This window comes from Apus apus, chromosome 8 (genome assembly GCF_020740795.1).
Source record: "Apus apus isolate bApuApu2 chromosome 8, bApuApu2.pri.cur, whole genome shotgun sequence".
NCBI lineage: Eukaryota > Metazoa > Chordata > Aves > Apodiformes > Apodidae > Apus > Apus apus.
In genome coordinates, this window is record NC_067289.1 from 4,355,514 (window position 1) to 4,368,648 (window position 13,135).

The 13,135-nt window shown below is 42.6% G+C and overlaps 2 protein-coding genes across 3 annotated transcripts in view; one reads left to right on the forward strand and one right to left on the reverse strand.

Annotated features, from left to right (window-relative positions):
• FAM168B (family with sequence similarity 168 member B) overlaps positions 1–13,135 on the forward strand; it is a 67,992-nt gene that overhangs the window by 13,102 nt on the left and 41,755 nt on the right. The window lies entirely within an intron of this gene.
• PLEKHB2 (pleckstrin homology domain containing B2) lies at positions 574–12,214 on the reverse strand. Of its 2 annotated transcripts, none has more exons than XM_051626530.1 (8): positions 12,111–12,214; positions 8,650–8,697; positions 7,947–8,099; positions 7,643–7,745; positions 7,189–7,228; positions 6,935–7,024; positions 5,685–5,799; positions 574–4,722 (listed from the first exon to the last, which is right to left on the reverse strand). In XM_051626530.1, the coding sequence occupies exons 2-8, from the start codon at positions 8,684–8,686 to the stop codon at positions 4,586–4,588; spliced, it is 675 nt and encodes a 224-aa protein (XP_051482490.1). In that variant the 5' UTR covers positions 8,687–8,697; positions 12,111–12,214; the 3' UTR covers positions 574–4,585. The 2 variants fall into 2 exon arrangements, with proteins under 2 accessions (XP_051482490.1, XP_051482491.1); XM_051626531.1 differs by lacking the exon at positions 12,111–12,214 and adding an exon at positions 10,268–10,497.

Genomic DNA, 13,135 nt, shown 5'->3' on the forward strand with positions numbered 1-13,135 from the left:
TCAAGATCTTTGTCTAAGTAAACTTATTGTTTGTACCCAGCTCCACTGGGGGAATTAACAGGAAACACAAATTCAGCAACCAGTAGCATTTTGCCCAGAGCAACATCTGTGCCCCAAGCTGCTTACTGTAATACTAAACAGTACAAATCTGTTGATTTGGTAACACAATGTCAAATAGTAAATCTCGATCAGATGTTGCATATATCCAAGATTAAGCATTTCTGAGTCAAAGCCTTCAACTCCATTAAAAAGGAAATAGACTTTAATTCTAATCTTGGTATAGCGGTGTTAGTGTGGAGTTACTTTACTGATTACATCATCTTTATTAAATGGTTACTGAGATGGCTGAGGTATGTCAGCCTAAGCTCTAACTGGTCTTAGTTAATTTTTCTACCAAGTCAAGTCAGCCTTGTAATTCCTTAGGAAAGACTGGAGGTGCACAGAATTTATCATGGCACTATTCCCTTGCAAAGGAAATATGTAAGCTGACCACATTTGAAAAGCATACAGCCATCTGCAGACTAACTGAGGAATGTTGAAAGAAGGCTAGTAAAGATGTAAAGACAAAGCAAGTAAACATAAATTTGAATTTTATTGCTAACAGTATTTTGCTATAAATCAATAATGAGAATGAGGACATAATAAAACAGCAGTTAAGACAGAGCATGCACAAAACCATGAAGGATTGGGGTGGGAAGACATTTGCTGCATCCTACCCCTCCATGATTTACACATATACATCTTAGTCATATCATGAGGAGGAAAAGCCATACACGCATTTGAGGAATTACAGATTTCTGCTTTACTCGGCTTACTTAGCTGGTTCTATCACGTACTGAATCTTCACTGGAGAGCAAACAAAATGAAGCCAGTTTTGTGTGACATTTTAGCTCCATCTAGACACAGCTCAGAACATGCTTCAGCATTAGAAAAGATGTGTCTTTGCCAGAAGTCAGCTGTTGCTTTATACAGAAGTACTTCCCACCTCCTCTCCTCTAGTTGATAACCCTTTACCTACTCACTAGAAGAGGCAGGCTCCCTAGCCCCCACATTCCAAGCAAAAGAAGCCAACAGCTGTGTTTTTACCTGTAACTAAGAATTTGGGAGGGGGCTATGGTTCACCTCTTTTTTAATGTGGGATTTACCAGAAGGCTGAGCTTTTCCACCCCGCTCTCTGGATGCCTGGCTCTGTCCAGCTGTCCCTGAGATTCTGAAAGTAACTGGTCACAGATGAGCATATCTGTAAGCACTGCCATTTAATTCTGAATGAATATACAATAACTGATAATAACGTACACTGCAAAAACATTGACACTGTAGTGGCTGTGGACCTCCCATAGCATTAGAGAGGTCATGTATTGGGCCCCAGTAGGAAAGCATGTGCTTGGGTGCTCTTCAGGTATAACTGGAATCCCTGCATCACAAATAGCACTGCTGAGAAACAAACCCCTCTTTAGGACTATTATTTGAATCTGTTTTGAAAATGATGCAGCTGCACCCACTGCCTCTTCCCATCACTGTGGTATCACCTCTCTGCAGGTGCTGGCATGGCAGTCCCTCCAAGCCCTGAAATCCACTCTGGCCCTGCTCCTTCAGCTCACACCAACATGCACCTACACAAACTGCAGAAGTACTGCACTGGTCAGAGAAAGGCTATTGAGTCTTGACTGTGTATCCAGCCTGACATTACTATACATGTGACCAAGCCTCCACTCTGCTCCTGAGTAACAGGAGGTACAGTCATGTCTTCAGGAAACAAGTCTAGGAGCTTTAGCAACCAGTGAATTCAAATGGCTATCCCCATGCTGCTGCTTTGTGCACCAAGACATTTCCACTTCTGTTTCTGCAGTGAGATCAGAAAGGCTACAAGCACCTGCAAGAAGATAACTTCTCTCTTGATTTTATGCTCTAGTACAGTTTTATACATTTTCTTTCTAACTTCTAAATGCCTATGCTACCAGGAGAGAAAAGTAGCTCATGTTTCTTTTTAAAAGCAGCATACTGTTACCAAGAGAGAACTAGAATCTTCAGCTTCATTTATTATTTTTTTTTTCCCTTGAGAAGGGGTAAGGTTACTTTTTAAATGAAGACTTAACTTAAATGTGAACGTCTAAAAATATGATTTCTTGCATTTAATTCAACCTAGCAATGTTTTGCAATCAGCAGTTTTTATCTTGTATACTTCACTTGAAGAAACTAAGGACCTAGATACAGTTAGCTCCTGAAAATACAAGAAACATGTTCCCCTGCTGTGTTCAACAGCTCTTGCAAAAAGTAAAAAACCAAAAAACCCACACACACACTAAAATTCTTGAACTTAAATTACTAGCTGATTCACTTTGTGCTATTATTTCACAATTATGAAATTTAAAAGAAATCACAATGATGTTAAATTGTTTTATTCTTCCCCACCTCTTACAAGCTAATTATCACACAGGGAGAAGAGGAGATGGAGGCATTCTGCAGAACTAGTTATATTGCAAAGTGTAAACTAAAGAGCAGTGTAGACTTGTGATCAGCTTCAGGGTTATCTCAAGGCTTAAAAAGGGTAGAAATATTTCACTTAAGTTCCAGAAAGTCAACATCTCTTCCTGACCTCAAGGGTACCAGGCTTCTAAAAGAACAGAAAAGTACTGTACTCCCATTTCTTTTGGTTTCGACTAGCAAGAGGAAACTTTTGCTTCAGTCCTCTTTTGAACCTCCAGGTCCTTTCAGTACATAGCACTGGCAGAATATACACAGCTTGTATTGATCCCTGAAAGGACATGCATACACACTGGTGTACGGCTCCAAGCCAGTGTTTATTGAAATAAGTTTACATTCCCTGCAATAGGCCCACTCTTAGTAATGCAGCCAAGGTTACAGCTGTTTACTTCTGATGAATTCAGTTTGTTGAGTGGTCCTAAGAGTCATGGAAAATTTAGTGCTTCCCCTGGCTGCTACCCAAACTTGTCCAGACCTGTACTGCTTAAATCTGTAGGATAGAGCCAAGACAGCTTTAGGATTACATGAAAAAGGTTGGGGCTTGATCTAAATGTATATAGGTGTGATTTCTCATCTATTTTCATCTTCCCCGACATACCTGACACCCCATGAACCTTAAGGAAATTAACCTACTTCTGAATGAAAGCATAAGAAAGACTTAACATAATAAACCAGCATGAAATACAGGAAGCTGAAAGTGGAAGTACAAAAATAAGTCCTCTTACTATAAAGAACTCAACTTAGGCACCCTGCCTCTTTTACCTGAATAAGAAAGCACGTGCATTTCTTCGGACCTTTCTTTCCCCTGCCAAGCATGGCTCAGCATGGATTATAACAGGATAAGGTAATTGGAGGCATAACACACGGAATGGTTGCACTCCAGGTTACAGTCCATAGCACAGCAACCTGCAGGAGCACATTCTGTAAGGAACCAGAGATACAAGCAGAGACAGACAGGTTCCTTGGAGTGTTTTCCTTAACAAGTCATGAAGGGAAGAAACCTGCTGATTGTGAGGAGGGAGTGTGCACAGAACAAACCCAGGCTCAGCTGTGCTCTAAACTAGTTTAGGAAACCTTGGAGGCTAAGTGGTAGACATTCTCTCCTAGCCATAGCAAGGCAGCTGACACCAAAGTGTCTGTGTGCAAGGTCTACTTGTGCTCTTTGTCTCCCCTTCTTGACTATTACTGCCTGCAGAGGGCTTCTGGTAGGTCCAACAGGGCAAGGACCATTCAAGTTAGTTCTCCTCCTGCAGACTCTCCAGAGCAATACCAGTACTGATCAGAGATGCTAGGCAATGGCCTCTTCCTCAGCAATGCAGTTCGTACAGTGTCCGAGGTGACTGTTCTACGGACAAGGAAGACCACTTGGAAAGCTAAAGATCCATTACTTCCATCTGACCAGAGTCATTCAGAAAGAGGAAGATGGAACAACAAACATTGGTCTTCACTGCCACTGTCATTCACATTTCTGGGAGGACAAAAGAACTGAGGAGTGCTGCCACCTCTCTTTGCAGTTTGGTTATATGTTCTCAAAGACAAGTTCACCTGGATGGTCTGACAGACAGATAGATACAGGACTCCATCCAAGAAAATACACTAACATCTCCAGGCAAGTTTGAAAACAAAAAAGTCCTCAAGCATGGCAGACTATCTAATGCCAAGGAATTTCTGCTGAGCTACAGGTTTGCCCAGGGAATGTTTAGAAGCCAGTGGCACATATATATTAATGCAGGGTTTACAGGGCTCCTGTAAACCCCCTATTTAGACCCAATTTTAGAGCCCCCCCCAAAAGATTCTTTCTGTGGTGTTTACAATAATGGTCTGTTCATAAAGCTAGTGACTGCTGTCTTGTTACATTGGTGCTCGTAGCGATCCTTAGAACTCCAAACATCAGAACAGACTTCAAGAGCAGCACATGCCATTTCCAACCACTTCACGGTGCCTTTAAATTCTCCTTAGGGCAGTTAAGAATCAGTTATAAAGATGTCACTACTGAAAAGTAACTATTGCATTTCTTAGAGTTTAACAGTAAACAACATTGCCAATATATTATTGCACACAATAAAGGTTTTTGGAACTACAAAGATAAGGAACGGGTAATCTAGAAGACCCAGAATAATGATCCCAAAGCCATTCCAGTTGCTGCTCCAGCAAGCATGCCCAGGGCAAGGTCTCCATCGCTGTCACGGTAGCGCTCTCGAATGATGACATGGTTTGCAGGGGGTTGGCCATAAGGTCCTAGATAACAAAGAGATTGTTAGGAGCAGGGTAAAAGAAATTTATATGTTAATACAATTGCAATTTCAAAACATGCCTGTACTTTTAATCTTATCCTAAGGCTTCACTAACTTAGATGAGGAAAGCTTTAAAAGCTTCAGACTGATGTACATCCCTTATAGCAAAAAATAGAAAAGGCAAAGGAAATAACCTGACAAATCTCAAATGGAAAAAAAATTCTCCCTCAAAACTGAAAAATTTCTGTATAAAGATTTTTGTTTACACAGCCAGATCATAAACAATTAGGCTATTTTAAGTTAGTCTTCTGATTTATGTTACCCATACTACTCTAAAGCCGCAGTTCTGTAGGACTGAAGCTTTCTGTGCAAAGCTAATCCTAAATTGAAGTGAGTAGGCTTAAAAGCACACCCTAAAATTTTACTCTCTTTCCACTTTTATTGGGATTGAAAGCTACACAAACTGAAACAGAGTAATAGAATGAATGTAGGGCTGAATGTAGGACCTTACAGCAATTCCACCATATAGGGAAGGAACCAGTTACAACGTGCTTTAGGAGTTGAACCTTTGAAACTTGCATTTAATTCTGAGGTCATAGCTGAACATCAGCATTGAAATAAAGCTCCATCTATGCCCAGCATGGAGCACTGAATCAGTCTTGTTCTGGCTGCTCTACCTTTCTTTATAAAATATGGTGACTACTGTAGTTAAGAGAGTTGTGCGCATCAGAAACAGTTTATTAAGTAATTTAAATATGCTGGGATCACACTGGGAAATTTCACTGCAGTCGCTTTGTTGTGAAAGGGTAAGCGGACTTGTTTCCAGTTCCAAGTTAGTTTTTTTCTGTCACTTTGTTGTGCAGGACTGGTGGGTGGTAAAAGATGGTGCTTGATAGAATTAATGACAGAAAGGCTCACTCAAATAACTTCAATAGGAAGGTGAAGGCTTTGGTTGCTACTGATTACCTTGGTATGGATACTGATAGGGAACAGCATAAGCTTGTCCATTGGAAGCATAGAAGACTTGAGGACCAGCAGGGGGATATGGACCATTGTACTGATCGTAGCCATAGCCATAAACCTGATGAAAACAAATATCTCCATTACAAAAGGATTCTTTGCTGTGTATCTGATTATGCACTTTGTTCAATTCTCCCTCATCTCTAATGCACTCAAAGTTTCACTCAAATATCCAGTCTGTATTGATATTGCCTATTTACTCCCTCAAAAGGATACAGAACAGCTGCCTGAAAAAAATGTAGTGGTCCAGAGTAGCATTCACTCTCCAACCATCCTGGATGGTGAATGGCAAAGACAGGGCCTGGATAATCAGGCAGCTTTACCAGATTCTCTGCTCTCATGCCAACAGCAGCTCTCTGGGAGAGCTCAAAAGTGCCAGACAGGTAGTAGCTGATCCCAAGAATCTCCACCCTACTTTCCTTTAGCACATTGCAAGTAAATGTCAGATTCAGGACAAATACTCTGTAGCCATGTGTTTTAGAAGCAACTTTGTTCTCCAGAAGAGGAGGCCTGCTGCTAGCCCTACAGCTCCCAGTACCACAGCTAGTTTTTAACAACTATTTCTAAGAGCAAGGGGCTGGAACAGAGCACCTACAGTGCAACAAGTAATACTACCCCATACATTTGTGTATCACTGCATGTCAGTCAGAACATCCAGAAATCCCTAATGTATAATTGTTCAGCCACAGCGCTGCTCCTTCTCCACTGCAGAAGAACTACGCATCAGGTCCTGGAGTCACTGTGTCACTACGACACCCTGGATACAAGAAAATCCTTGTGCTACAAGTGACAGCTCCAGTCATTAAATCCTAGTTTTAAAACTCCTGATTTTATATCCTTCCAGTGCTTACACTATGTGAAAGTACAGTCACACCTCCTTTTGTTAAAAGCTGTATGGCAAATATTTTCCAAGATTATACAAACAATTTCTGCCCTGTCTCTTAAGAAGGCTTATTTTCAACATTCACTGAGCAGCCATTTCTTTATATACCTCCCAACCAAATCTGCCTCCTCCCTTTCAAAGAAAATTCATCTCAAATAGGAGTGACAATAGATTGGTAGTGCCTTATTCTAACTCCCTTTGTACAAATCTTAAAGCTGGAAACACAGCACTTTGGGCGTACAGTTTGAGTGCCTGAAGCATGGCTGCTTCTGCTGCCTCACTTATTTTAATGCTTCCTGACTGCAACTCTTACCTCAGGTGATGGTGTGGCATAAGCTGTATAGGGTGGAGGGGCTGAGGAAATGGCTGTCTCATCATACATCACGTCAGATCCCACGTAGCCCTAAACACCATGGAAAGGTAGCAGTTATCACCTCTTCCTACAGCCAGCCAGTTAGAATAGTGCAAGGATTAAAATTTAATAACCCTAAAGAAAGTCTAACCTTTAGACATCCAGCTACTACCGGTATGAAGTCTAGGTACTTATTAGATACTAGGTACACTTACTGTATTTGTTCTGGCATCCTGGAGAGCAATCTTCCATGCCCTGAAAAAAAACCCACGTTGTTTAGTGGAACACTGGTAAAAATTAATGCCAAATTTTTTTTATGGGGTATGAAAAAAGCACGGTTGGCTATGCAGAGTTGTGTACTACTTGAAGAATGGGAAAATTTTTAAAAATCAGTTCAGCAAGTACTGTGTTAATATATTAATAAGATTCTTTTGCTCCTCCTCCCTCTTAACTATTTTCAGTGATATAACTTGTAGTTAGTTTGCATGAGCTAAACAACTTATAGAAGAACTGTGGGTTTTGTCACCTAAAGCCTGCTTTTACTTGCTTGAAAACTTCCTTAAAATGCGTCCCTGAAAGTCTGAAGGAAGGGAAATAATTAGGGAGGGACAGAAAAAGAAACAAAAAAGAGAAAGGGGCAACAAACCCAATATTTTCTGGCACACTTACAGGCAGTCATCTGCACTCTCTGCACAGAGGTTGACTGTCTTCCCATCACGGCAAACAATCTGCAGTAAACAGTCTCTTTGCTTCCCCTCTGGAGGCTGGAAATCTGAGTCAGAAAAAATAGACAAGGTATGAAATGCCAGTTGCAGATGTTTTCCATGGTGTCAAAACAAATTACAGAAGGAAATAACCAGCACATTTCTTAGACATATTTACTTCTTCAGTAGTGTTGTACATGGCATGGTGGGCAAGGACTGAAGTTGTAAAGCATCTCTGAATACACATATCCTGAAGCCTTCCTTATTACCTCGACATTCGTTCCCCACTCTGAGGTTGATGCAGTGGATTCGCATGTGGATTTTATCTTCTAAATCGTGGCGGTTTTGATCATCATAGAATATTAAGCGGCCATCAGACCACAGGTCAAACCAGTTCTTCTTCCAGCGCCGTAGAATAGTACCTTAAAAATCAGACAGTCACTTTTGAGGGCACATATTAGGAAGTACTTGTGTCCTACAGTTAAAAAAATAAAATAGGCAGTCCTTCACAGTGGCCCCAGACAGTGTGAGGGGCCAAGCAAACTCCTGTTCTACATCATCTCCAGTTCAGAACATTGCAGAATTGGGTTCCATAATTTATCTAGTACTCAAAGTCACAACTGAGTTTATTTTAAGTGTATAACCTGGCATAGTTCGAAGTTGCTGCAACAACAGAGAGCATGACTAATTTAAGACATTAAGTTAAGATGTCAGGTGAAGTTTCCAAGTCTCCACTTATACAGCACTAATTACAGAACAGCATCTGAAGCTGAATGCCAGTCGGACACCTCAGATACGGTGTATCCTGTTTCCCACTGGTATACCGAAGGCTCACATGGAAATGCTGTCATGACAGGTCATTTTTTGAAATGTCATAAAGGTTAAAGAAAAAACAAAAAACCCACAACAAAAAACAACCATGACAAAAAACAACCATGACAATAAGAAGGAGGTAAAAAGCCCATGACTTACTTTGCCGGAGCAGCCATCCGCTCTTCACAAATGCCATTGTTGCTTTGTCTATTGGACAGAAGAGGAAGGCAAGGGGGAGAGAACCAGTCTTGAGTATTTCACAATAATACATTCGAAAGAGGCATCTTGGTATAATATCATGATAGCTGTATGTACCCAGCTAGTATTGCAGAGACAGAGCAGCTCTCACCTGGAGATATTCAGTAAGGTACAACTAGTATTCTAGGACCTAACAAATGGAAAAGATTAGCAATTGTAGCAATCCAACATGACTATCAGAGAGTTAAAATTTTAAGTTTAACTGGAAAATGCACAAGCTTACAGCTACCACATTTGCAACACTGGAGCAATTGCTTCCTGACTCACCACCAGTTCCTTTCAAAGTTTTTCACCTGACCTACATCTGCTTCCTGTATGCTGCAGTCTCAAATTACTAAGCACCCTCACTTCTTCCCTATGTTCCTTTTTTCCTGTACTTCCTCTTCTGTTTTTTATATTGACTGGCTCAAACTCCAGCCAAAACAGAATCTGAGACAGTGTCATCTTAAACAGAAAGGATAAAACTGGTTTTATGCTTTGTATTTCTCCCAAATTGTCTCTAGCTCCCACCAAGAAGAATTGAAATAAGTAAAAGCTAAGCCCATATAGTGAGATTCTTTTTTCTCCTTGACTTTTAAATGAAGCTTGAAATGGCATGGGAAGGACCCTGCATTAATTTCAAGTTATCACACATGACATTAAGCACTCGGCCAGTTCACTCTGGTTTACGAGCATGCAAAAGACAATAAATCAAGTATAGGATATATTGGAAGATGAGTTATTTTATAGCTTTATAGTCTTCTGATTATTGTTCTAAAACGGATTAATAAAAACACAACTATCTGGATGCAAGTGAACTAGAAAAGCAAGAACAGAAAGAAGCATTTTAAGCCTTCCTTGAGAAGGCTGCCTTTTTTAGAAATTATTTTTGGGGCTTGTAAGCCAATATAGGAGACAGATATTTAAACCTACCTGATAACATTCTACTTGTAGCAGCATAAGGGGGGGAAGGTGGCATAGTAGATTTGATAGACAGAGGAACTCCCCCCAGACAAGCAATGTATTTAAAGCTGGGAGAAGAGGGAGGAAGAGTTTTGTTGTCTTCTAGTAGAATAAAGTTAGTAAGCATCTACTTATTTTCTGATAGATGTACATATACCATCTATTGGATATTGCTTGTAACTGTGTCCTCTTCACAGTACTGGGCAAATACTGTAATACACAAGTAAAGACTATAGCCAGCAGCATTTCCTATTTAAGGAATGCCATATCCAGCACAGGGTGGGGTGTGATGGCGAGAACCACCTGGGGTAAAGTTTAAACTTCAAGATAAACCTCTTACTCTTGGCTTTTGTACCAGCTTGCTGAGAAAACATTTAGCTGATAGCACAGTGAAAAGGAGTGTCAGACTCCTGTCCTGCTTTTACCATGGTCACCCAGTCCCACTCTGAGGTCTAAGCATGCTGGTATCACCTTATCTACAGAGAGCTTCAGAAATAGAGGCCAATTTATTCTTCTAAAGTAAGAAAGCAGTATAAAGGACCTGAGCCTTTTTCTCCCACCACCAGTATATGCTCACCTCTCCCTAGATTCTCCTTTACAAGGAAATAGTCTTCTTGGTCTTTGTTTTCAGAGGAATGGGTCTCTCCAGTGGTGCTTCTATGTCTTTCAGTTTGCCCACTAAGCTGAAATTGCTATTTATTTCCAGAGGCCTTTTCTAAGAGCCAGTAAAGAACTTGCGTGAACTTCCAGTCTGTTGCAAGTGCTAGATTAGGCCATGGAATGTTTGTTGCTGCCTTTAAACCTACCCTGTTACACAACAGCATAATTAGATTTAACTTAGACATACAAAGGGGAAGAAATGAAGAAAACATTTATCTTGGTAAATTAAGATTTGCCTGTGATTACAGGCTCACAATCGAAGTCTGACGTTACAGAATGTCTCACAGCTATCTAGGGCTACAACAGCAAGAAGCTTCAGCAGCTGTATGGCACCTTGTGTGTTATCTCAGATGCAACAACTGCATTTTCCCAACACAGCATTTAAGTGCCCCAAACTTTTAGCTCTGGATATAGAACAAGGAATCACACAGAACAATTTGTTAGCAAAAGTAGTTAGATATTCTCTTCTCTTTTTTAAGCACAAGCACTCACTTGAAGTCCTATACAACGTTCACAATCAATCCACATTATGTTTAAAAGTGTATTTCCAGTGCTAAAAGGTAGCCTGACAAGATCATTTGTAGCTGAGTATTATTTGCTTGTTTAGTTCAGTGCAACCAAACATGGAAAATGGGATTTACCTAAAGAAAAAACAGTTAATTTATCTCCAACCTCAATAGAAGTTGAAATCTAAAAAGTAGTAGCTGAATACAAGCTAAGACTAAATGCAGTAAAGGGATGGGGCTATTCCTTCCTGCTCCCTGGAACAGCAGTTTTCCTTTTTTTGCACGGAATATATAATACCAAATAATATGCAAATATAATATCCAGCAGTCTGTTCCAGTACACTTACAGTTCTCAACCCCAGCTGGCTGGCAGGAAAAGCAAACTTCAAAACAGATCGTGTTTCTACCTGCAGCTTATAATTCCTAGAGGAATTTTGATTAATGCAGTCAAACTGGCAATGGACCCGACTCTGCAGCCCATGTAGATGGAAGGGACATAGTCACAGACCAAAGTACTGAGCTGAGTCCAAGGTGACCAGCTGTGCCAGTGACACCTCACCAATACTTTATTCCCAAGACTTTGGGTAGAGAACTGCACAAAGCTCAGAAGGGTGCTCAAATGTAACCCCATTTGCCCCCTCCCCCCACTTCAAAAAGGTGAATTTTCTATTTTTGGAACTTCCTGACTCAGCGACTGGCTACACGCAGGCGTTTTTCTTACTAGCCAGTGCTTAGTTCTGCCGAGAGCTGTGGCTCTGTTCAAAACCTGCCCGCAGGTGAGGGAGTCAGTGTTCAGGAACAGGCTCTTTGAAGACGCATCCCACCTCTGCCTGCCCCACCGGGGACGGCTGCACCCGACAGGCCTCCCGGGCCGCGCTGGCCCCAGCCCGGGCTCGCTGCCTGGGCCGCGCCGCGGCGGCAGGCGCAGGGAGGGCTGACAGCTCGGCCAGGCCAGCGCAACCGGCACCCCGGCTTCCCGCCCCCCGGGCCGCTCGCAGTGGTCGCCGGCCCTGCCCTACAAGCTCCGTCCCACCCTCCGCGTACCCGGTCGGGACAACAGAAGGGACCCCGCAGCGCTCCCCCGGGAACCCGCTTCCAGGCCCGGCAGTTTTGGGCCTGCCGGCCGCGCCGACCCCGGCCTGCTCCGCGGCGCCGCTGGCCTTCGCGCCCCTGCCGCAGCGGCCCCGCGCAGAGCCGTGCCCCCCGCCGCCCCCCGCCGCCGTGCCCGGGCCGTGCCGGGGCCACCGCCGCTACCTGCCGCCGCCGGTCCCGCCGCAGCCCCGCAGCCCCGCTCCGCCGGCCGCAGCCCCAGCCCCGCCCTGACGTCAGCCCGCCGCGCCGCCCCGGGCCTGGCTGCGGCCTGGCGGGACCTGCGGTGCTTTCTGCGGGGCGTTTGGCGGGAACACCCCTGTTCCTGCTGGCACCACCGGGAGGTGCGGTGTGGGACACCGGCCCTCTTGTGATTAATGGCGTCCTGCCCCAAGACACAGGTTCTCAGTATTTTAAATGCATCCCCTTGTGCACAGGTCAGCTCTATCACAGTGAGACACGCAGACTTTCTTCTTTTTTCTGATTTATGATTATAAAAGGGATATTTTCTTATGCCATGGAAGTGCAACTGAGAATGACAGTCGCTTTGTTCAAGCAGTCACACAAGTATTCCAGGCCAGAAAATGCCAGCTGGTGTGTGACCTCTCAGATAAAACAAACAGAAACTGCATCACCGTGATTCTTGCATGACAGCTCTAACCTCTGTTTGGGTCAGTGCTGCCCACATACTGCAAAATCTGAACTGATGGAGAGTGCACTGTGTCACTAGTTAATTATCTTCTCAACTTAGATTGTGCCTTACATTTGCAACCCAAAATATATGAGATTGTTACAGTTTTAAATGGGGAAAACCTCCTACAGAGATGTAGTATTTCCCCTATTAGAACTTTTCCCAGGCTCATCCTGGTAACGTAGAAGGGAAGATGACTTCTATCATCACAGTAGGTAAAAAGAGAAAAAAATAATAATTTATGGTTTGCTACAGCCGATCTCATTTTAAGACTGGACAATACAGCATTCCTCATAGTTACTATTTCATTTAGTCTGACAACAAGCTCCTAGACATTCTCTTACCCATCTAGTCTCTCTTCTTGAGCACAATAGCAATTCTAGGAGGAAATAACATAGAAAGCCTGTGAGAGTGTAGTTCATGGCTGTAGTGTGGTCTGTGCTTTTATGGATCTTTGAAGTACCATAAAAGTGGTGAAGGAAAAACAGGAGGGATAAAG

Bases quoted from the DNA above. Each gene is read 5' to 3' on its own strand.
- PLEKHB2 (XM_051626530.1), bottom strand. From the start codon at position 8,686: ATGGCATTTGTGAAGAGCGGATGGCTGCTCCGGCAAA. The intron at 7,025-7,188 runs GTAAGTGTACCT...CATGGTGTTTAG, and splicing joins AGGATGCCAGAACAAATACA to GGCTACGTGGGATCTGACGT. The intron at 5,800-6,934 runs GTAAGAGTTGCA...TGTTTTCATCAG, and splicing joins ATGCCACACCATCACCTGAG to GTTTATGGCTATGGCTACGA.